Here is a 23,418-nt window from a genome sequence, read left to right on the forward strand (position 1 = left end):
AGTTTCGATGGGCCGAATGGCCGACTTCTGCTCCTTTGTCTTATGGTTTTATGGTCTAATGGTCTACATTTCCCTTCTTAGGAATTGAGGTATAAACTGATATTTTCCAGTCTAAAGGTCAAGACGAACATAGATTGTCAAACTTGAATGCATCACCAGCGCTAGCCTACCCACCATAAAGGACATGTGCACAGTCAGGTTCCTGAAAAGGGCCAGTGACACTATGAAGGATCACACCCATCCTATTCTTGGGTGAGGAAAAATAGATGAAAAATAGGCTGGTAAAATATGACATCAACAATTTTGTTTGCTGGGAACAGGGAGAAGGGGTATTTTTAAACTGAGAGAGAGAGAGAGATATGTTGGTACTCAGACAGACTTGGGTTCTTATAAGTAATCACAAAAGATAATATGACATTGAATCAAGCCATTCAGAAAGCACACAATATTTTGGCTTTATTGTAACAAGATTTCAGTTCTTTATTACAATGATGTAGGATAATTGGTTTATCTGAGATACCGATTATACAAGGGAAGGTACTGAGATACAGTGAAAGTCTTTGCATGCTATCCTGACTACGGTGTCAATTAGGCCACATGTGCAGGTCAGGTCTCGCTCCATAAAGAAGGATAAATGAGGTAAAAGGCATTGAATGAAGGATCACAAAAGTAATTCCTAGAATGGGTAGTAAACCAAAGATGAGAGAGTAACTGATCTGGGAATATATTGTGTAGAATTCAGAATAATTTGGAGGTGATCACTGAAGCATATCAAGCTCTTTTGTAGAGATGACATTTCTCATATCTAACTAAATTCATTCTTAAGATGAGTGGTTAGGTATTCAAGGCAGTGATTGGAGAATTTCTTTATCTTGTGGTTTGTCAATATTTTATCAAAGACGTCTCTGGAAGCACACTTGCTGAGTATATTCGTAGCTGAGATCAAAAGATATCTGGATGCTAAAAGAACTGTGTATTATGGAGTATTATGTCAGCACAGACATTTCTGGTTATGGTTCAGGTCTAATTAATATTGGTGTAAAAATCAAACTAGTACAGTGGAGATTTACAAGAAATCTCAGTTTTGTTGTAAATAAAAAAATGCAGAAGTCACATAAAGTCAACAGCAAAAGACAAAACTTCTGTTCACAGGACTCCAAGGCCATGGCTTGATGGCCAGTCTTAACTTGCCAAGTTCCTTAGCACTGATCATGAACCCAGCTGAGGATTAATTCCAAATGCTTTCATAATATATCATGTGAAACGGACATAATCACAATGCAAAGGAAACAACTTTTCAGAAAGTCTTTTGAACAATAAAGTAAATCTGAGCAGAGTTTTTATTTTAATTTTGTTTAGAGATGGTGTAAGAGTGAGTGGTAGCAGCTCTGGTGAAGAGGCTTGTCATGTCCACTCTGTGGCAGCTCCCCCATCTTTCGTCCCCAAGGGACACTCAGCTCTCACCAGTTGCTCCATATAGTTATTTGCATGCAACAGTGGCTATATCCTGTTTTAATGCTTCATCAGGCAGGTTAAACTACTGTAGGTGAGCATAGCTGGCAGGCCTCATACTCTGGTGAGATAAGGACATACATACCTGTCCTAGCACGCAAAGTCAGATCCGATGGACTAGATGGATAAGACCAACAGTGAGATTCAATGACCAGGAAGGTGGCTCTGCAACATTTCATAAGGAGCAAAAGACATGGCACAGAAGTCATGGTCCTCCATTGCAAACAAGGAAGATTACTCCTAATGGACTTATGAGGTCAAGAGAGTGGAACTACCCAGTGCAATGACTTTTCCTCTTTTAAAAACTCTCCCACACAGGTTTCAGATACTGTCATCATCGGATAAGATGGATAAAACCAATCATTTAGTGATATAGCACAGTAACAGCCCTTCTGGCCCAACTAGCCTGTGCTGCTCAACAACATCCATGTGACCAATGAACCTACTAACCTGCATGTCTATAGAATGTGGGAGAATATCAGAACACCCAGAGGAAGCCCAAATGGTCATCGAGCAAATGTACAAGCTCCTTCCAGACAGTGGAGATGTGAAAAGTCACATGGGTAGTGGAACTCTGCACATACTCAGCAAACATTCAAATTTTAACAATTGCTTCTTGATTATCTTTGTGTCAGATGATAGAACAGTGACAAACACTGTTCTTTTCACCAAATCAAAGTTCAAAGTACAAAATACACATATTACCAAAGGGTGTATGCTCTATACAACCTTGAGATTTGTCTCCTTACAGGCACCGACGAAGCAAAGAAATTGAATGGAACCCACTAAAAATAAAAGAAAACCATCACACACCCAGTGTGCAGAGAGAGAGAAAAAATACTTCATGCAAACAATAAAAGCAAGGAAACAGCATTCAGAACTGAAGTTCACAAAGCCAGGCATCACTGAAGCTGATCCAGAAATCTACTCGTTGCAGGCCACAGCATCAGTCCAGCAGAGAGAGCAGCAAACCCTGTAGAGCAGTGAGCCGAACTGGACTGTCCATGGACTCCAACCCTGACTCCCTGACCATTTCAATCTGGCTGGCACTTAAATTGTCCAACCTCGGGTAGTTTCTCACTCTTTACTGCTTTGATACGCCCTCAGGCTCGGGCACCACCACCTTGATTCAGCTAGTACCTGACTTACCAATATCACAACCATGGATTTGGCAGCGCAGCAGATACAACAATTGCACTCGTGAATATGCATGTGTCAGCTAATTATAATTTTATTCTGATAGTATTTAACCCATTCATTTTGTCGTAGTATTTGTTGAGACTTGGACACAGCAACACTTTGCTACCTGCTTGCATTCTACCTTGCCTGAGAAATTGGACTGTCGAGTCAACCGACTCTGAAGACCCGTGGTATTCATTTTATTCCCAGTTGTACTTTTCAGCTGCAGTGTAGGCTTTGTTTTCCATTTGATAGTTTTAGTTAATGGCCCTGTTTGGCCTAGAGTTTATTGTTTTCTTTTCCCTTTAACACTGTTTGCATTAAAGTCTGTAAACTATCGACCTGCTTCAGTGTCTCTCACTCCATATTTGGGCCATATCGGAACCTGGTGGCAACCAATTTGGCTCGACTCTTAAATAGATCAAACCTTTGCTCTTTCTTTGACTTCACCCCACCTCCGCTCTGCCAAATCAAATTCTTTCCAAGTCCGCTCCAGCATCTCTGACCTGGACGTGCTGCAATCGTCCTGCGTCTCTGAGACCCCAGCCCACATCGCAAAAATATCAGGTCCTACAGGTGATTCAACTCAGACAGAGAAGCCACAAACAACTGTCTACCGGAAAAAAGTGTGAGTAGCTAAGTATTTAATTGCTGTCTTTCTTTCATTGGCCACCAGCAAGTCGTCTCTGAGCTTCAGCAGTGCCATCTTGAACCAAAATTTATTCTCCACCTGAATATCTGGTTGCCTTTTAAGCTCTTCAAGCTGGTCTAACTCGCTGATGTCCACATGCTTGTGCAGTCATCCCTCAATCCAAGGTGTGTAAGATGATGAGAGGCATTGATCATGTGGATAGTCTGAGGCTTTTTCCCTGGGCTGAAATGGCTAGCACGGAAGAATACAGGTTTACGGTGCTGGGGAGCAGGTACAGAGGAAGTGTCAGGGATAAGTTTTTTATGCAGAGAGTGGTGAGTGCGTGGAATGGGCTGCTGGCAATGATGGTGGAGGAGGATACGATAGGGTCTTCTAAGAGACTCCTGGATAGGTACATGGAGCTTAGAAAAATGGAGGGCTATGGGTAACCCTCGGTAATTTCTAAGTAAGTGCATGTTCAGTGCAGCATTGTGGGCCAAAGAGCCTGTATTGTGCTATAGGTTTCCTATGTTTCTATGTTTGTCCAGCATATTTGGTGCACTCACATGGCAATTAATATGCATTCTGTAGCCCGACCAACTGCTGTTAAGTCGATTAATTCACTGTTGTCAAAAGTGTTTGTCGCAGTTATACCATGTGGAATAATGATACACTGGCTTTAATGGGTTAATATACAGTGTAAAGGCCGAAATTGTAGATTGGATGTGGAAGTGTATCATTGGTGTTATGCCAAAATTATCCTATTGTCATGAATATCACAGGCAGTAATTTCCTTTGCATTCTGGCCATGTCCGTTAGATAGTATAAAGAGCAAGATTGTTGGAATTCTACTTTGACCAAGTCTGTAACAGCTGCAAAAGAATTTGTCAAGTTGAGACTGGACATCTGGTCATTGCTCTTGAATCCTGTGAATGGAAGGAGAGACGTGAGTTATCTCTTATTATTGACTATACATAATTGTTGCATGTTTTTCTAATAAACAGAAATTTTCTGTAAACTCTACTGTTTAATTGCTGCTTTCATCAAGAGGTTACAGGAGCCTCAGGACTCACAGCACTAGGTGTAGGAACAGTTATTACCCCTCAACCAATAGGCTCCTGAACCAGATGGGTCATTTCACTCAACTTCACTTACCTCATCACTGAACTGTGGACAATCTACGGACTCACTTTCAAGGACTCATCTCATGTTCATGATATTTATTGCTTAAAATGTATATTTAGTGTTAGTATTGTTATGCACTCCATAACTGAGTGTCTTACCAGCAAAAACAGAAGAGTCCTTTGGAGTCTGGTACTATTTTCAAAACAGTGTTTATTTGTAAAATATACAAATCAATATCAACAATTCAAAAATACAGATAATACACATTAGCAATACTAAACCTAAAAGTGTAGGTATAATAATAATCAATAATTAATAAGCTCTATCATTGTCTAGGGAAAAAGGAATTATCATGGGAAAGTATAAAGTTCAGTTCAGTTCATGCAGGCTGAGGTAGTTGTTGGTTCTTTTGTTGTAACAGAGAGAGAGAGAGAGAGAGAGAGAGATATCAAACAGTGACAGCCAGTCAAACCTTCCTTTACGATCTTGATCTGTCAATGTGTTGTTGTGGCTATTCAGGTATGACCCCTGTTGCCTTTAGCTAGACCGTTCTTCTATGGTGGACTCGTCACCCAGGCAAGGGTGGACACACACACAAGCCCCCACCGGCCTCGCTATAAACACTGTGAGTTAAAATTGACCGAACCTTCATTCGGTCTCCGATGCCCCCACACCTTCTTGTGGGTTCCAACACTTAAGCAGTGCTCACTAGTGTGCCTCTTGGTGTGTCTGAGGGGTGTCTCTCCAGACCTCACTTTTATCCCTACTCACGGGGTCTCAGGTGTCAATCAGTTTTGAATGGTTTAGCCCATCAAACTAGCCCACTCTGGCTGTCCACTGAGGAATTTTAATGAACAGAATGGTACCAATTAAACAATCCTTCTCCGAAGCCATAAGTCTTTCAGGAGTCATAATATGGTGGAACAACAAATCTCTTTCTCCCTGTGTTATCTCTCCCTTATCTGAAGCAAATGTTCCAGTCCCAGTATGTTTTTGTTCCATCTCTTTCTCTCTCATTAACAGCCTGGCAACAGTAACGACTTGTGATTCTCCCAGGGGAGGGGGACATGGGCAACCCTGCACCCTTCTGCCCATCAGAGCTGTTCATCCTTCGTAACACCCCCATCCTTCTAGGAATTTTCACCAAAGGCGAAAATTAACTAGTACAGCATTTTACAGGATTACAGAGTTTAGCCAAAAAAAAATACAGAAGTGTTCTTAACTATAAAGCAGTACAGATATACCTTCACTTAGCATCTAGATAAACAGTCAGCGATTACATTGTCACTTCCTTTAATATGGTGTATCTTAATATCAAACTCTTGTAGCATCAGACTCCAATTTAATAATCTCCTGGTTTTTTCTTTTTGTCAGCAAAAAAAAACTAAAGGGGTTATTTTCTTAGCTTAGGTGTGAACCAATACATGTGTGGTTATACTGTAGTACATTACAGAAGTTTGTGCAAATACTAATCTTTATTTTACTTTTAAACTTAACATTCAATCTTCCATGGTGTTGTCTTTATTTTTTACATGCTTTGTCGAATTCCCTCAAAACCAGATCCTGTTATTTTACGTGCCATTTTGTTAACCTTTGTTCCTTTTCCACTTAACTCTCACATGGTTAGCTTGCTCACCAGTGTGGAATAGGCTTTCAGATACTCCTTTCATAGGAGTTATCTTATCACCAATGTTTTCCAAACTTAGCCCATTTTCTGAACTTCCACACAATTCTTTATTTTTGAGTAAGTCATTAATTTTATCTTCAGGACCCTTCATTCTATTAGTTTTCAGTTTAACATCTGCAAGTGATCCCCCTTTGTCAAAACAACACTTTTGATTCTGTTTCTCCAAATCACATGCTTGAATAACCCTTTTCCTATACCTCTTAATACCACCTCTCCAGTTTCAGGACCAAAATCTAGCACCTTACTTAGGATCAATGACTGATCAGCCCCAGTATGTCTCCAGATTCTCACTGGAACTGGGGTCTCTTCTTCTTTCACAGACACTGTCCCTTCTGAAATAAATTTCTCACGCTACTCTCGTACTCCATCTACCTTTACCTTCCTCGTTGATTTGCTGATCGACTCAATACACCCTGTAGGGACTGCAGTTTTCCTTTTTCCTGTCTCCTTCTTTGGAGCAAAGCACTTAGATGCTATATGACCAACCTTTCCACAATTATAACAGGTCAAGCCGGGAACCTTCCTGCCAGCCTGCTTGTCCTCCTCCTTACCTTTACCACTAGCTCCCGGCTTATTCTCTACCTTAGCCGGTGGGCTTTCTTTACCGTCCCTACTGCCTTTCTGGTAACTCTTATTCGAGGAAAACTTTGTCTTGTGGGTTAGGGCATATTCATCTGCGAACCTGGCTAATTCTGATATAGACTTATTCGTTTTCTCATTCAGATACATCCTGATATTGTCCGAAACACAACCTTTAAATTCCTCAATCAGAATTAACTCTCTGAAATGATGGAAATCCTCTTCCACCTTTTCTGCAGCACACCAACGATCCAAGAGTACACCCTTTTCATAGGCAAACTCTGCATTAGTCTGATTCCACAGTTTCTTTAAATCTCTGAACTTTTGTCTATACACTTCAGGTACCAACTCATAGGCCCGAAGGATAGCCTCTTTTACTTCTTCATAATCCTCAGACTCTTCCATGGACAATGCCACATATGCCCGTTGAGCCTTCCCTTTTAATGCACTTTGTAACAACACCACCCATTGATCTCTGGGCCACTTCTGATTCACTGCCACCTTTTCAAAATGCAAGAAGTAACTATCAACACCCATCTCCTCGAACGGAGTTACTAACCTAAACTCCCTACTAACATTAAACTTCTCCTCTTGGTCTGCCTCACTACCCACATGTTGCCATTTCTCCCTCTCAAACTGCCGTTGTTTCTCTTCCTCCTCCATCTGCCTTTTAGTTTCCTCTTTCCTCCTCTCAGCTTTCCTTTCTTCCTCCTCTGCTTCCAGCTGTTTCAACCTAAGTTCATGCTCCCTCTGTTTCTCCTTCTCAACCAACTCAGCTCTTTCTTTCTCCCTTTTCACCTCCAGCTCCTTTAGCAGGATCTCATATTCCATTTTCCTCTTCTCCATCTCCAACCTTATTTTTTCCATCTCTAACTGAGCCACCCCAACAACTGGTTTCTTTTCAGGGAACAGGTTCAATGCATCAGGTGTGAACATATCCTCGGATATATAATACTGGTCTATAGCCCTCTGTACCTCCCACTTTTTCATTGATGACTTTACCTCTGGGAGACTTAAACCTTTTGCAATATTCACTGAGTCCATCTTTTTGGCACTCTCTAGCGCCTTCAAAGTCGGGTTTTGTATAAATTCATCAATATCCATCTTACTGGTTTCCCGTCTGGTTACCCATGCAACCAGAACAAATAATGGACTTATAGCCCGATTCACTGGCCCCCCAATTTGGTATCAAATCCCAGATGAGCCCCCAATTTGTCACTTACCCCGTAACTGGGTGTCTTACCAGCAAAAACAGAAGTGTCCATTGGAGTCTGGTACTATTTTCAAAACAGTGTTTATTAGTAAAATATACAAATCAATATCAACAATGCACATATACAGATAATACACGTTAGCAATACTAAACCTAAAAGTGTGGGTATAATAATAATCAATAATAAATAAGCTCTATCATTGTCTAGGGGATAAGGAATTATCATGGGAAAGTATAAAGTTCAGTTCAGTTCATGTAGGTTGAGGTAGTTGTTGGTTCTTTTGTTGTTACTGTTGGAGGGGGAGAGAGAGAGAGAGAGAGAGAGAGAGAGAGAGAGAGAGAGAGATCAAACAGTGACAGCCAGTCAAACCTTCCTTTACGATCTTGATCTGTCGATGTGTTGTTGTGGCCATTCAGGTATGACCCCTCTGTCCTTTAGCTAGACCGTTCTTCTATGGTGGACTCGTCACCCAGGCAAGGGTGGACACACACACAAACCCCCACCAGCCTCGCTATAAACACTGTGAGTTAAAATTGACCGAACCTTCATTCGGTCTCCAATGCCCCCACACCTTCTTGTGGGCTCCAACACTTAAGCAGTGCTCACTAGTGTGCCTCTTGGTGTGTCTGAGGGGTGTCTCTCCAGACCTCACTTTTATCCCTACTCACTGGGTCTCAGGTGTCAATCAGTTTTGAATGGCTTAGTCCATCAAACCAGCCCACTCTGGCTGTCCACTGTGGAATTTTAATGAACAGAATGGTACCAAGTAAACAATCCTTCTCCGAAGCCATAAGTCTTTCAGGAGTCATAATATGGTGGAATAACAGTCTCTTTCTCCCTGTGTTATCTCTCCCTTATCTGAAGCAAATGTTCCAGTCCCAGTATGTTTTTGTTCCATCTCTTTCTCTCTCATTAGCAGCCTGGCAACAGTAACGGTTTGTAATTCTCCCAGGGGAGGGGGACATGGGCAACCCTGCACCCTTCTGCCCATCAGAGCTGTTAATCCTTCGTAACAATAGCTAATGTGTCAATTCCAGTCATCATTGGGAATGTTGTCCATTGATGTCAGGCATAAATTGACTGCAATAACCATAAAGATCTAATGGAGACAGTAATGGTGGAAGATGTCCCTGCACTTAGTGTCACTGAACCAGTGATAGCACAGGGAGGATGTAAATTTTGTAGGACGGAAATCTGTTACCACAGTTACTGAAATGCCACACACTCTCTGCATGCATGCCCATTGTGATTCCTCTTTGCATTCCAGCCTTGCTGCACCGGATACTGAGATTGCAGATATGGTAGATCAATGTTCTTACTAGTAGTTGTTTCAAGTTGCTAATCTTCAGACAGATGTGCTTTGTTTCTGTCTTCATTTTCAAACCAAGTGAGAAGGTTTGAGATGCCAGGTCCTGGTTAGTTAACAGCTCACTGTCCAAGGCTGATCCTGTCAGATCCTGGTGAAACACAAGCTGTATGACCTGAGCTATGGGCACAAAAAGCTGTTTTGACACTATAGCAACCATGCTTCAGTTGGAACTTAATGCAGAACCAATCTGAACACGGCTGACTAAATCCAGTTGGGGTCTCTTCAATAAATTCACAAATTATTGAGATAGCCTAGAATTTGACATTATATCTGACTCAAAATCAGAATCACATTTATTATCATAGAATCATTGAGTTATGGAGCACTATGTCCCAATGAGTCCATGCCGAACTGTTATTGTGCTTATTCCCATCAACCTGCATCTGGACCATGGCCAATCATACCTCTCCCATCTATGTACTTCTCCAAATTTCTCTTGGCAAGGAATGTTTTGTTACAGTGAGAGATCACTGGAACTGAGTTTAAGTAGATTCATTGTCAGAAAAGCCAATTGTTTAGCTTACAGGAATTCTGTAAAACTGTCAAAAGACCTTTATGTTTCACTATTTAACATTCTAAGGGTAAATGTTAATCTGTTTTGTTTTCCAAATTCTGATCATTGCAACTGAGCAAAACACTGTCACTGCATTCAAATATGGGCCAATTGTGGAGCGAGAAACATTGAAGCAGGTCAATAGTTCACAGACTTTGATGCAAACAGAGTTAGGGGGGAAATAAAACATGGAAAATGAAGCCAACCTTGCGGCTGAAAGGAATATCTAAATATAAAACAAACATCGCTAGTCTTCAGAGTCGGTTGACTCGACAGTCCTATTTTCCCAGGCAAGGCTGAAAGCAAGCAGGCAGCGAAACGTTGCTGTGCTTTGCTCAAGTCTCGACATGTGCTATGACGTGAAGAATGGAATTCAAAAATCATCTCAACTAAGTAATTGTTAGCTGACACATGCATATTTACAAGTGCAATTGCTGTATCTGCTGCGCTACTGAATCCTTGGTTGTGACAAACACTTTGCTGAGATTTTCTAGTGAGAGAAGAAGAAAGAGGGAAAGTGGCAAGACAACAGGGATAGCAGAAGAACAGTGAAATACTCACAGGACCCATTTGGAAGGACAGAAATGGATGTCAGAAAATCCTCATGCAGAGGATTCACAGAGAACATGTAGAAAACGTTTAGTTAGTTAGCTAGCACACAACACTAGAGAAAGTTCAAATCCTTTTCCTTGGATGCTGCATGGACTTTTATTTATGCTTCACTTGGACTTGTTTTTTCGGGGCAGAACCATTTTGATACCACCAGTATACAAAGTAAAGCAGTCTAGATTGATTATACAACCATGAACTCCAATGATTACGTATAAATTATAGACCAATATATGTATATGATGGGCCCTTTTCCTTCGTTATTTGTACTTTAAAATACTTAGTCAATTTTAATATAAATTTATTCTGGAGAAAAGTAAATATGCATGGGTGTGGGGTCAGTAGTCATACTTACCCTTAAAGAAATATTCAAACATTTATTTGTGTTTACCGAAATCATATTTACACTAGATCTGTTCATTTATTGGAAATGCCCTTTTCATCATTGTTTCTCTTTGTTTTCATTCAGAGTAATAGCTAAATCATTATGAGCTCACAGTGAGATGGTTAGCCAGAGTATTATGTACAGGAGTTGGGAAGTTACATTGAGATCTAATTTAAAGTACTGAGTATAGTTCTGGTAACCTACCAGAACTATAGTCATGTAAGTAAGGTAATGTAAGTAAGGTAATCATCTTGAACAGACTGAGACCTCAGGCAAAAGACATCATTGCCAAGGAACAAGCAGGCTTCTGTAAGGACAGAAGCACCACTGAGCAGATTTTCAACCTCCACACCCTCTGTGAGAAACACCTTCAGCACCAGTGAGAGTTCTACCATGTCTTCATAGACTTCAAGAAGGCGGTTGACAGAGTCTGGCATGATGCCTTATGGGCCACAATGAAGAAATTCAACATGGGGCAGAAGCTGATTCATATAATCCATCAGCTTTATGCCAAAGCAACCAGTGCAGTACTCGCTCAGGGCACGTTGGGGAGTGGTTCCTTACTTCTGTAGGATTTGGTCAGGGCTGCGTCCTCTCCCCCACTCTCGTCAACATCTTCCTTGAACGGATCATGAGTGTTGTCCTTGAAGATCATGTGGGCACAGTCAGTATCGGAGGGAGGAACATCACAAACCTAAGATCTGTCAACAACATTGATGGACTTGCAGGAATAGAGGACGGACTGGCCAACCTGGTCAGCCATCATGACAGAGTCTCCACAAAGTTTGGAATGGAGATAGGTGCTGAGAAAACCAAACTCCTGGCAAATGCCAATGGTGCCATCACAACAGACATTTCAGTCCATGGTCAGAAACTTGAGACAGTGCAGCAGTTCAAATACCTGGGGGCAATCATTAGTGATGAAGGATCAAGACCAGAAGTCCCATCAAGAACCATACAGACAGTAACTGTACTATCAAAACTCAAGACAATATGGAGGGACAGCAACATCACCATGAAGTGCAAGATCAGATTCCTGCGTGCATTGGTATTCTCCATCTTTCTGTATGCATGTGAGACACGAACCCTCACAGCAGAGCTACAGAGAAAGATACAGGCTTTGGAAATGAGATGCTATCGCAACATCTTGGCCATCTGATTCTTGGACCACATCACAAACGAACAGGTCCGCAAGACCATCCAGCACCACATTGGCCCCCATGAAGACCTTTTAACAATGGTGAAAAAAAGAAAGCTGAGATGGTACGGCCATGTAACAAGATCCAGTGGCCTTGAAAAGACTGTTCTGTGGAACTGTGGAGGGGAAAAGAAGGAGAGGTCGACAGAGGAAAAGATGGATGGACAACATTAAAGAATGGACAGGGAAAACATTTGCAGTGACCCAGGCTCTGGCACACAACCATGACAGATGGAACAGACTGGTGCAAAACTTGTCATGACAGCGTCCGGACGACTCCACCGGGGTTAAGGGCGTAAGGCAAGGCAAGGCAAAGCAAGGCAAGGCAAGGCAATCTACTAACAGGAAAGAAAATAAGGTTGAGAGAGCACCAAGAAAAAGTTGCCAAGACCTGAGAACCTAATTATAGGGAAAGACTGAATAAGTTGGGACTTTATCTCCTGGAGCATAGATGAACGAGGAGAGATATGATTAAGACATACACAATTAAGAAATGCATTGTTAGTATAAATGCAAGCGGATTTTTTTCCACTTCAGTTAGTTGAGACTAGGACTAAAGGTTACAGGTAAAGGTTGAAAGGTGAAATATTTAAGTGGAACCTGAGGGAGAACTTCTTAACTCAGTGGGTGTTGAGAGTGTGGAACAAACTCCCAATAGAAGTAGTGGATACAGATTTGATTTGAACTTTTAAAAACAATTTCAAAAGGTATTTGGAGGGAGGGGTGTGTAGGGCTATTGTGTGGTTGCAGGTCAATGGGACGTGGCAGATGAATAGCTCAGCACAGAATAAATGGGTTGATGGTCCTGTTTCTCTGCTGTAGAGTTCTATGACTTGTTATTAACACACAAAAAGACTAAGAGACATTCAGATGCTTCAGCAAAGCAATCAGATTTATGCAATTGCACTCATTTTAAGTATCTGTTATGGTGAGGTACCTTAGATAATAGACAACCTCTCATTTTATTCAAGAAAAAGACATTTGTAAAAATGTTCTTTTAAAATAGATGGAATCTTAGAATCACGGTTTTCACCATAGAACACAGAACATTACAGCACAGAAACAGACCATTCAGCCCACAGAGTTGTGCCAAACCAGCTAAAAAGCAAATCAAAAACACCAAACACTAATCCATCCTACGTTCACCATGTCCAAAACCCTCTATCTTCCTTATATCCATGTGCCTATCCAAATGTCTCTTAAAAGTATCCAATGTATTTCCCTCAGCCACCATACTAGGCAGTGCATTCCAGACATTCATGATTCTGAGTAATAAAATTACTCCCCACAACCCCCCCTTTACATACCTTTCCTCTACTCTGTCTAATTGATCTTTAAACGTTCCACATGTCTAACCCAGACTTGCCAGAGAAAAAGTGGTTCCAATGAACATATCTTAGTTCCTGCCTACTGCCCTTGTAATTTTTCTCCCACAAGAACCATACCTATTCTTATCTATAGCTATCCAGAAAGTTAATGATTTTTGGTCACGGTTTCCTAACTGTTCACCCACTGTAAGGTCAGTCACCAGGTCAGACTCATTACCCAACATCAGGTCCAGTACAGCCTTTCCTCTCATTGAACAGCCCAAATATTGATTTCAGATGCCTAGCTGGAAACACTTAACAAGTTCTGCCCCATCTAATCCCTTGCACTAATATTAGGGAAGTTGAAACCCCTCATGAAAACAATCCTGTTACTTTTGCACATTTCCTTAATCTGCTTACATATCTGTTCCTCAATGTCCTGGTGGCTGTTAGGGGGTCTGAGGTACAATCCCATTTGTGTGATCACATCTTGCTTATTCCTGAGTTCCACCCAAATGGACTCAGTTTCTGACCCCTCCATTATGTCTCCCCTGAGTGCAGTTGTGATATTGTCCCTGATTAGTAGTGCAACTCCCTCCCCACCCTCCTTTTACCTCCTCTTCTATCTTTTCTAAAACTTCAAAAACCTGGAATATTAATCACTCATTCCTGCCCCTTTTCAACCAAGTTTCAGTAAAGGCCACAACATTGTAGTTCTACGTACTGCAATTGACAAACCGGAAATTCATTTTCTTGTGGGCATAATCAACAAATCTAAAGAATAGTAACTATAACAGAATCAATGAATGACTGCCAAATTAATGCTTTTACCCAGTAAACAACAATTGGTGCATATGCAAAGAAAAGAAACAATAATATAAATAAACAATAAATATTGAGACCGTGAGATGAAGAGTTCTTTAAAATGAATCCATTGGATGTGGGAATAGTTCAATGAAACGGCAAGTAAAGTTGAGTCAAGTCATTACTTTTGTTCATGACCTTGATAGTTGAGAGGTATTCCTACATCTCATTGCGAGAGTCCTGAGGCTTCTGTACTTTCCTCCTGATGGCAGCAGTGAGATGAGAACGTGTCTTGGGTGGTAGAGGTCTCTGATGATGGATGCTGCTTTTCTGTGTGAATGTTTCCTGTAGATGTGAAGTAGCATCCATCATCAGGGACTCTGGACCAAGCAGGACATGCTCTCTATCACATGGTTCAATGGTTATATGCACTGCATAACAGAATTTCTAAAATTACAATATGGATCTCAAAGTTAGAACATCGGACATAGAACTGTTCTATGATAAAAAATTAACTTTGACTTATTTGTCACATGTACATCGAAACATTGAAAAAATCTACAATGAAACACATTGTTTGTATCAAATCAAATCAGTTAGATTGTGCTGTGGGCAGCCCACAAGTATCACCACACTTCCGAAGCCAACATAGCATGCCCACAAATCACCAGCCTTAAGTGTATGTTTTTGGAATGTGCAGTTGCAAGGTAAACCTTACAAACTCCTTATAGACAGCAGTAGGAATTGAATCACAATGATTGTTTGATAGGTATGCAGATAAGACCATAAGACAAAGGAGCAGAAGTCAACCATTCGGCCCATCAAGTCTGTTCCTCCATTTCATCGTGAGCTGATCCAATCTCCCCTTTAGTCCCATTTCTCCACCTTCTCACCATATTCTTTGATGCCCTGACTACTCAGATACCTATCAATCTCTGCCTTAAATACACCCAATGACTTGGCTTCCACTGCCACTCATGGCAACAAGTTCCATAGATTCACCAACCTCTGGCTAAAAAATTTTCTTTGCATCTCTGTTCTGAATGGGCGCCCTGCAATCCTCAAGTCATGTCCTCTCGTACTAGACTCCCCCACCCATGGGAAAGAACTTTGCCACATCCACTCTGTCCAAGCCTTTCAACATTTGAAATGTTTTTATGAGGTCCCCCCTCATTCTTTTAAACTCCAAGGAGTAGAGTCCAAGAGCGGTCAAACGTTCCTCATATGTTAACCCTCTCATTCCCGCAATCATTCTAGTGAATCTTCTCTGAACCCTCTCCAATGTCAGCACATCCTTTCTTAAATAAGAAGCCCAAAACTGCACACAGTATTCCAAATAAGGTCTTACCAGTGCCTTATAGAGCCTCAACATCACATCGCTGCTCCTATACTTTATTCCTCTAGAAATGAATGCCAACATTGCATTTGCCTTCTTCACCACTGACTCAACCTGGAGGTTAACCTTAAGGGTATCCTGCACGAGGACTCCCAAGTCCTGTTGCATCTCAGAACTTTGAATTCTCTCCCCATTTAAGTAATAGTCTGCCCATTTATTTTTTCCAACAAAGTACATGACCGTACATTTTCTGACATTGTAATTCATTTGCCTCTTCTTTGCCCATTCCCCCAATCTATCCAAGTTTTTCTGCAGACTCTCTGTTTCCTCAGCACTACCAGCCCCTCCACCTATCTTTGTATCATCAGCAAACTTAGCCACAAAGCCATCTATTCCATAATCCAAATCATTGATATTCAATGTAAAAAGAAGCGGCCACAACAGGGACCTCTGTGGAACACCACTGGTAACCAGCAGCCAACCAGAATGGGATCTCTTTATTCCTAGTCTGTTTCCTGCCAATTAACCAATGCCTTATCCACGTATGTAACTTTCCTGTAATTCGCTGGGCTCTTATCTTGTTTAGCAAACTCATGTGCGGCACCTTGTCAAAGGCCTTCTGAAAACCCAAATACACAACATCCACTGCATCTCCCTCGTCTAGCCTACTTGTAATTTCCTCAATAAATTGCACTAGGTTTGTCAGGCAGGATTTTCCTTTAAGGAAACCATCCTGAGTTCTGCCTATCTTGACATGTCTCCAGGTACTCTGTAACCTCATCCTTGACAATCGACTCCAACAACTTCCCGACTACCAATGTCAAGGTAACAGGTCTATAATTTCCTTTTTGCTTCCTTGCCCCCTTCTTAAATAGTGGATTGACATTTGCAATTATCCAGTCCTCCGGAACTAGGCCAGAATCTATCGACTTTTGAAAGATCATTGCTAATGCCTCTGCAATCTCCACTGCTACTTCCTTCAGAACATGAGAATGCATTCCATCTGGTCCAGGAGATTTATCTACCCTTAGACTATTCAATTTCCTGTGTACTTTCTCTGTCATAATTTTGACTGCGCATATTTCTTTCCTGACACCCTTGAATGTCCGGTATATTGCTGATGTCTTCCTCAGTGAAGACTGATGCAAAATACTCATTCAGTTCCTCCGCCATCTCCTCATCTCCCATTACAATTTCTCCAGCATCATTTTCAATCGGTCCTACACCTACTCTCACTTGTCTTTTACTCTTTGTATACTTGAAAAAGCTTTTAGTATCCTCTTTGATATTATTTGCAAGCTTCCTTTCATAGTTATCTTTTCCCTCTTAATGACCTTCTTAGTTTCCTTTTGTAAGCTTTTAAAAACTTCCCAATCCTCTGTCTTCCCACTAATTCTTGCTTCCTTGTATGTCCTCTGCTTTGCTTTTACTTTGGCTTTGACTTCTCTTGTCAGCCATGATTGCAACCTTTATCCATTTGAAAATTTCTTCTTCTTTGGAATATATCTGTCTTGCACCTTCCTCACTTCTCGCATAAACTCCAGCCACTGCTGCTCTGCTGTCCTTCCTGCTAGTGTCCCTTTCCAGTCAACCTTGGCCAGTTCCTCTCTCATGCCACTGTAATTTTCTTTACTCCACTGAAATATTGACACATTGGATTTCAGCTTCTCTTTCTCAAATTTCACAGTGATCTCAGTCATGTTATGATCACTGCCTCCTAAGGGTTCCTTCACCTCAATCTCTCTAATCACCTCTGGTTCATTACACAATACCCAATCCAGTACAGCTGATTCCCTAGTGGGCTCAACAACAAGCTGTTCTAAAAAGCCATATCATAGACATTCTACAAATTCTCTCTCTTGAGATCCAGTGTCGACCTGATTTTCCCAATCCACTCCCATGTTAAAATCCCCTACAATTATCATAATTGCCCTTCTGGCAAGCCTTTTCTATTTCCTGTTGTAATTTGTAGTCCACATCACTGCAGCTGTTTGGAGGCCTGTAGATAACTGCCATCCATGTCCTCTACCCCTGCGATCTCTTAGCTCAACCCATAAAGATTCTGTAGCTTCCAATCCTGCGTCAACTCTTTCTAATGATTTTATATAATTTCTTACCATTAAAGCCACACCACTCCCTCTACCTACCTGCTTATCCTCCCAGAGACATGCATCCTTTAGCCACGTTTCAGTGATGGCCACAATATCATAACTGCCAACCTGTAACTGTACAACAAGATCATCCACCTTATTCCTTATGCTGTGTGCATATAAGTATAACACCTTAAGTCCAGTATTTAGTATTTTTTGCATTGATTGCACTGCAATGTTATTGCAATGCAACTCATCCCAACGGCTGCAAATTTGCTCCATCACCTGCCAGTCCTTCTTGACATCCTTACTGCTCACTACCTTAGATCTATTTCTGTTTTCCCTCTCCTCCGCTCCATCATTCCGGTTCCCATCCCACCACCAAATTAGTTTAAACCCTCCCTAACAGCTCTATTAAACCTTCCTGCCAGAATATTGGTCACCTTAGGATTCAAGTGTAACCCGTCCTTTTTGTACAGGTCACACCTGCCCCAAAAGAGGTCCCAATGATCCAGAAACTTGTATCCCTGCGCTCTGCTTCAATCCTTCAGCTATGCATTTATCCTCCAACTTGTTCCATTCCTACTCTCACTGTCGAGTGGCACAGGCAGTAATCCTGAGATTTCTACCTCTGCAGTCCTTCTTCTCAACTGCCTTCCTAACCCTCTATATTCTCCTTTCAGGACCTCTTCCCTTTTCATACCTATGTCATTGGTAGCTATATGGACCACGACCTCTGGCTCCTCACCCTCCCGCTTCAGGATATCTTGGACATGATCAGAAACATCCCGGACCCTGGCACCAGGGAGGCAATCTACCATCAGGGTCTCCTGATTACATTCACAAAATCGTTTATCTGACCCCAAACTATCGAGTCCCTTATTACTACTTACTACTGCTTTCCTCTTCCTTTCCCTACCCTTCTGAGCTACAGGGCCGGACTCTGTGTCAGACGCATGGCCACTGTCGCTTCCCGCAGGTAGGCTGTCGTCCCCACCCCCGCCAACAGTAGTCAAACAGGAGTACTTATTGTCAAGGGGTACAGCCACTGGGGTACTCTCTAGTACCTGACTCTTCCCCTTCCCTCTCCTAATCGTGATGCACCTGTCTGCCTCCCGTGGCCCCAGTGTGACCACCTGCCAGTAACTCCTCTCTATCAACTCCTCACTCTTCCTGAGCAGATGAAGGTAATCGAACTGCAGCTCCAGTTCCCTAACACGGTCCCTTAGGAGCCACAGCTCGGCACACCTGGCAGAGATGTGGACGTCCGGGGGGGGGGGGGGGTGGGGGCTAGGAGACTCCAGGACATCCCACATTCAATACCGAGAACAACAAGCTACCCTCACACTCATACTTCCCCTTTCCTCAAATAACAGGAAAAACTGAAACTGAAACCTATCTTGCCTCGCCCATATCCACCTAAGCCCGTTGAGCCAAAGCCCTTAAGCCTTCACTCTGCTCCTGGCTCACTCCGCTGCCCGCTGTTTAATGCTGTGCCTGCCGAACTCCCATTCTGATCCTCCGACTTCTTCCTCCAAATGAAACCCAATTCAGAATTTCTGCCCTTTTAAAACTTTCCCTGCTTCACTGCCCGACGTCACACGCCTGCGCAGTCCCGCCTCTCTTAACTCCAATGAGAATAAGAAAAAAATCAAAATGGCTCCCACCACACACCTGTTCTGATCCTCTGACTTCCTTCTCCAAAAAAAAAATGACATTGATGGTGTTACAGATAGTAAAGATGGTGATCAAAAATCACATGGGATCTTGATCATCTTGGCAAGCAGACCAAGGAATAGCCAATGGATTTAAATCCAGATAAATATGAGGTATAGCATTTTGGCAGATCAAATCAGGATAGGACTTGTACAATAAATAGACAGGGAGTATTGAGTGTCTTAGAACAGCCAGTACAGTACATTCAGCCCACAATGTTGTGCTTTTTAACCTATTCTAAGATCAATCTAACCCTTCCCTCACACATAGCCCTCCATTTTTATTTCATCCATGTAGCTATCCATGACCTCAGAGTTTAAGTACACAATTTGTTGAAGTTGGTGTCACAGATAGAATGGTGAAGAAGGCACTTGGCATTTCATCAGTCACGGCACAGAGTATAGGAGCTGGGTGTGATGTTATGTTGCAGTTGTGCAAGATCCTGGTGTGGCCACACTTTAAAAATTGTGTGTAGTTTTGGTTCCTTGTTATGAGAAAGGCGGTGTTAAATTTGAAAGAGTGCAAGGAGGATTAACAAGGATGTAGCTGGGATTGGGAAGGCTAAGTCTTTATTCATTGGGGCATTGGGGAGTAGAAAGGTTTTGACAGTGTATAAAATCTCGAGGGACAAGGACAGGATAAAGGCACACAGTCTTTTTCCCCTGGGAAGGAAATAAAATGCTTGAGAGCATTGACTTAAAGTGAGAGAAGAAAGACTTTAAAGTGTCTAAGAGCCAACTTTGGAGGGTGGTGCATATACACCAGACAAATTAGTTGAGGGAGGTACAATAACAACATTTAATAGTTTAATGGATAGGAAGAGTTGCAAGGGATATGGGTCAAATGTGGCTAAGTGCTTTGGTGGGCACTTTGCATGGCATGGAAAGGTTGGGTTAAAGGGCCTGACTCTGTTCTAGATTACTTTATGAATCTATGTCAATCTCCAACCCAACAATGCTTACGGCATTACATGCTTACAACATTTACGGAAATAAAAATGCTCAGGGTTCCATGTACCATCTACCATTTTCTTTCCCATTCCCAGAATCTGTCTAAGTCCTGCTGCAGACATCCTGCTTCCTTAGCACTACCTTTCCATTCACCTATCTTTGCATCATCTGAAAACTTGGCCACAAAGCTATTAATTCCTAATTCATGTGAAAAGAAGTGATCTTAACACAGACCCCTGTGGCACACTAGTTACCACAAGCAACGAGAAAAGGCCCACTTAATTTCTATTGTGTACCTCCTGCCAGTCAGCCAATCTTCTATCCAAGCTAATACCTTTACTGAAATACCATGGGGTCTTATCTTGTTAGGCAGCCTCATGTGTGGCATCCTGTCAAAGGCCTTCTGAAAATCCAAATAAACAACATCAACTTATTCTCCTTTGTCTATCCTGTCTGTTAATTCCTCAAAGGATTCCAACAGATTTATCAGGCATGATTTCCCCTTTAGAGAACTATGTTGACTTTGGTCTATTATATCGTGTGCCTCCAAGTATGTCAAAACCTCATTCCTAATAATAGACTGCAACATCTTTCCAACAACTAAAGTCAGGATAGCTGGCCTATAATGTCCTTTCTTCTGCCTCTCTACCTAGAGTAGAGTGACATTTGCAAAATTCCAGGCCTCTGGAACCATTCCAGGACCTGTAGATTCTTAAGAGATAATTACTAATGTCTCAATAATCTCTTCAGGTACCCTTTTCAGAACCTTCAGTGTAGTCTGTTTGATTCAGGTGATTTATCTACCTTCAGACTTTTCAGTTTCCCAAGCACTTTTCCTTAGTAATGGCAACAACACTCACTTCTGCCCCCAGACACTCCTGCATTTCTGATCTTCCTTCCACAAAAAAAAACTGAGGCGAAATTCTTATTCAATTCATTCACTATTTCTTTTTCTCCCATGACTACCTCTCCAGTAATTTTCCAGTGGTCCGACGTTCACTCTCATCTCTCTTTTACTCTTTATATATATCTGAAAAATACTTTTGGCATCTATCCTCTTTTACATTATTGGCTAGCTTACTTTCATAGTTCATCTTTTCTTGCCTTATAGCTTTTAAATGACAATTCATTTCACTGTATGTTATGATTTACATGTGAAAAATAAAGCTAATATTCCTCTTTGATTCTATCACTTGGCAGTTCATTTCACCATGTGGAAAAGTAATTCCCTCATCACTTTTAAATCTTTGGTCAAATAAAATTCTGTCAATGTACATGGCTGAAACTGTTAGGGGCCCTAGCAACAAGTGAAGTACTGGAGGGTTGAAGGATAACTACTGTTTTGTTCTTTAAGTAAAGCCCTAAAAATAAGTCAGAAAATTCTAGGCTGGTGAGCCTGACATCAGTAGTGGGAAAGTTATTGGAAGGCGTTCTAAGGGATCAGATATATAAGTATTTGAATGGATGGGCACTGATTAAGGATAGTCAACATGGCTTTAAGTATCATCAATCGTGTCTAAAACATCTCACAGAGAGTTTTTGAGGGAGTTACCATTAATATTATTGTAACAACGCAGTAGATGTTGTCTACATGGATTTTAGCAAGATCTTTGACAAGGTCCTGCATGAGAGATTGCTCAGGAACTTTCAGCTGCTTGGTAGTAAATTGGTTAGACATTGGTTTTGTGGAAAAAGCCATTAGATTGGTTACAGATGGAGCAATAATTTTGCAGGGACCTGAGCTATAAGGAACAGTTAAACAAGTTAGGACTTTATACCCTAAACCATAGGACAATCAAAGGAGGTTTGATAGTATACAAAATAATGAGGGGTAGAGATAGGGTAAATGCGAGTTGGCCTTTTCCACTTCCATTGAATGAGACTCCAACTGGAGGTCATGGGATAAAGGTGAAAAGAAAAATACTGAAGTGGAACACTAGGAGGAACTTCTTGAATTTCAAGTTTCAAGAGAAATTTGGGTTAAGTACATGGATGGGAGGGGTATGTTCTGAGTGCAGTTCGATGGGAGGAGGCAGATTAATAGATCAGGGCAGACCAGGTAGGCTGAAGGGCCTGTTTCTCTGCTGAACTTTTCAATGACTTTATGACTCAAAGTCTCTTCATCTGTTCTTGTTTCCTTCAGGGCTAAATCCCTCCACAATATCTCCTCACAGCTTATCCATTGCAAGAAAGACCTACCTTTTCTATTCCATCTACAGTACATAATGTTCCTCAGGTTCTCTCACCTTAAACCTAATAAAAGTCACAAAGCAAGTTGAATTTGTTACTCACAGAAGGGTTTTGCTTAGGTTAATTCCATGATGACCTATTCTTGTAGCTCTATGTCTGATGCAATTGCTTGTTATGTTAAGATTTGCTGATGATGAAAGACTAACACAAATTAGAAATGCTGAGCCAATTTCATACATTTTTTTGTGCTGAGGGTTTAATATTTCATTCATTTTTTTCTGAATCACTGGCAAAGGTGTCTTTGTAAGCATAGGAAGCGAGTGGAGTAGAGCAAAACTTCAGTACAATGATTGTTCTGCGAAAAATCTTTGCCGTGGTCTTCAGCTACCTCCTAAGTATTTATGTTGAGAGGAGCTGTGGAATACATGTGGTGGATAATGGATACAGAGACATTGTGATTGCAATTAACCCAAATATCCCATATGATGAGAAGCTTCCTAAAAAAATCCAGGTAAGATCTAAAATGAATTCATATCTGTTGCTTTATGTCAATGATGTTACCTTGAAGTTAAGATTTGATGACAGAAGAAAGGGTTAAAAGAATATGTGCCTGTAATTGCTCTGGAATGATAATTAAAATACAATGAGACATTGATTTTAAACATGTTTCCTTTAGGCAATGATGATTGAAGCCTCCTCCTACCTGCATCAAGCTACCAAACAGCAGCTCTATTTTTCAGATGTTAAAATCCTTTTGCCTAAAACCTGGCAATATAACTCCAGCTTGGTTCAAAGACCATCTAATCAATCATATGAGAAGGTAAGAACAAAGAAATCAGAAAGTGATATGATAGTAGATGGTTGTATATCAGATTGGATAATGGTAGAGAGCTAGTATCTAGTTGCCCAGGGTTCAATACTGAAATGCATGCGTTGGATAACATTTATAAATTTATGGACAAAGGAGTGGCAAAGTGTGAGAGG

The 23,418-nt window shown here is 41.4% G+C and overlaps 1 protein-coding gene across 1 annotated transcript in view; it reads left to right on the forward strand.

Annotated features, from left to right (window-relative positions):
- Positions 1 to 4,187: 4,187 nt before the first annotated feature.
- The window catches only part of LOC132401710 (calcium-activated chloride channel regulator 1-like), a 64,496-nt gene continuing 45,265 nt past the window's right edge, over positions 4,188 to 23,418 (forward strand). The window contains exons 1-3 of the mRNA XM_059983817.1: positions 4,188 to 4,268; positions 22,730 to 22,945; positions 23,111 to 23,254. Coding sequence (XP_059839800.1) covers positions 22,781 to 22,945; positions 23,111 to 23,254 — 309 coding nt within the window. The 5' untranslated portion in view covers positions 4,188 to 4,268; positions 22,730 to 22,780. The remainder of the gene's footprint in view (positions 4,269 to 22,729; positions 22,946 to 23,110; positions 23,255 to 23,418) is intronic.

The sequence above is a fragment of the Hypanus sabinus genome, chromosome 11, assembly GCF_030144855.1.
Source record: "Hypanus sabinus isolate sHypSab1 chromosome 11, sHypSab1.hap1, whole genome shotgun sequence".
Classification (NCBI taxonomy): domain Eukaryota; kingdom Metazoa; phylum Chordata; class Chondrichthyes; order Myliobatiformes; family Dasyatidae; genus Hypanus; species Hypanus sabinus.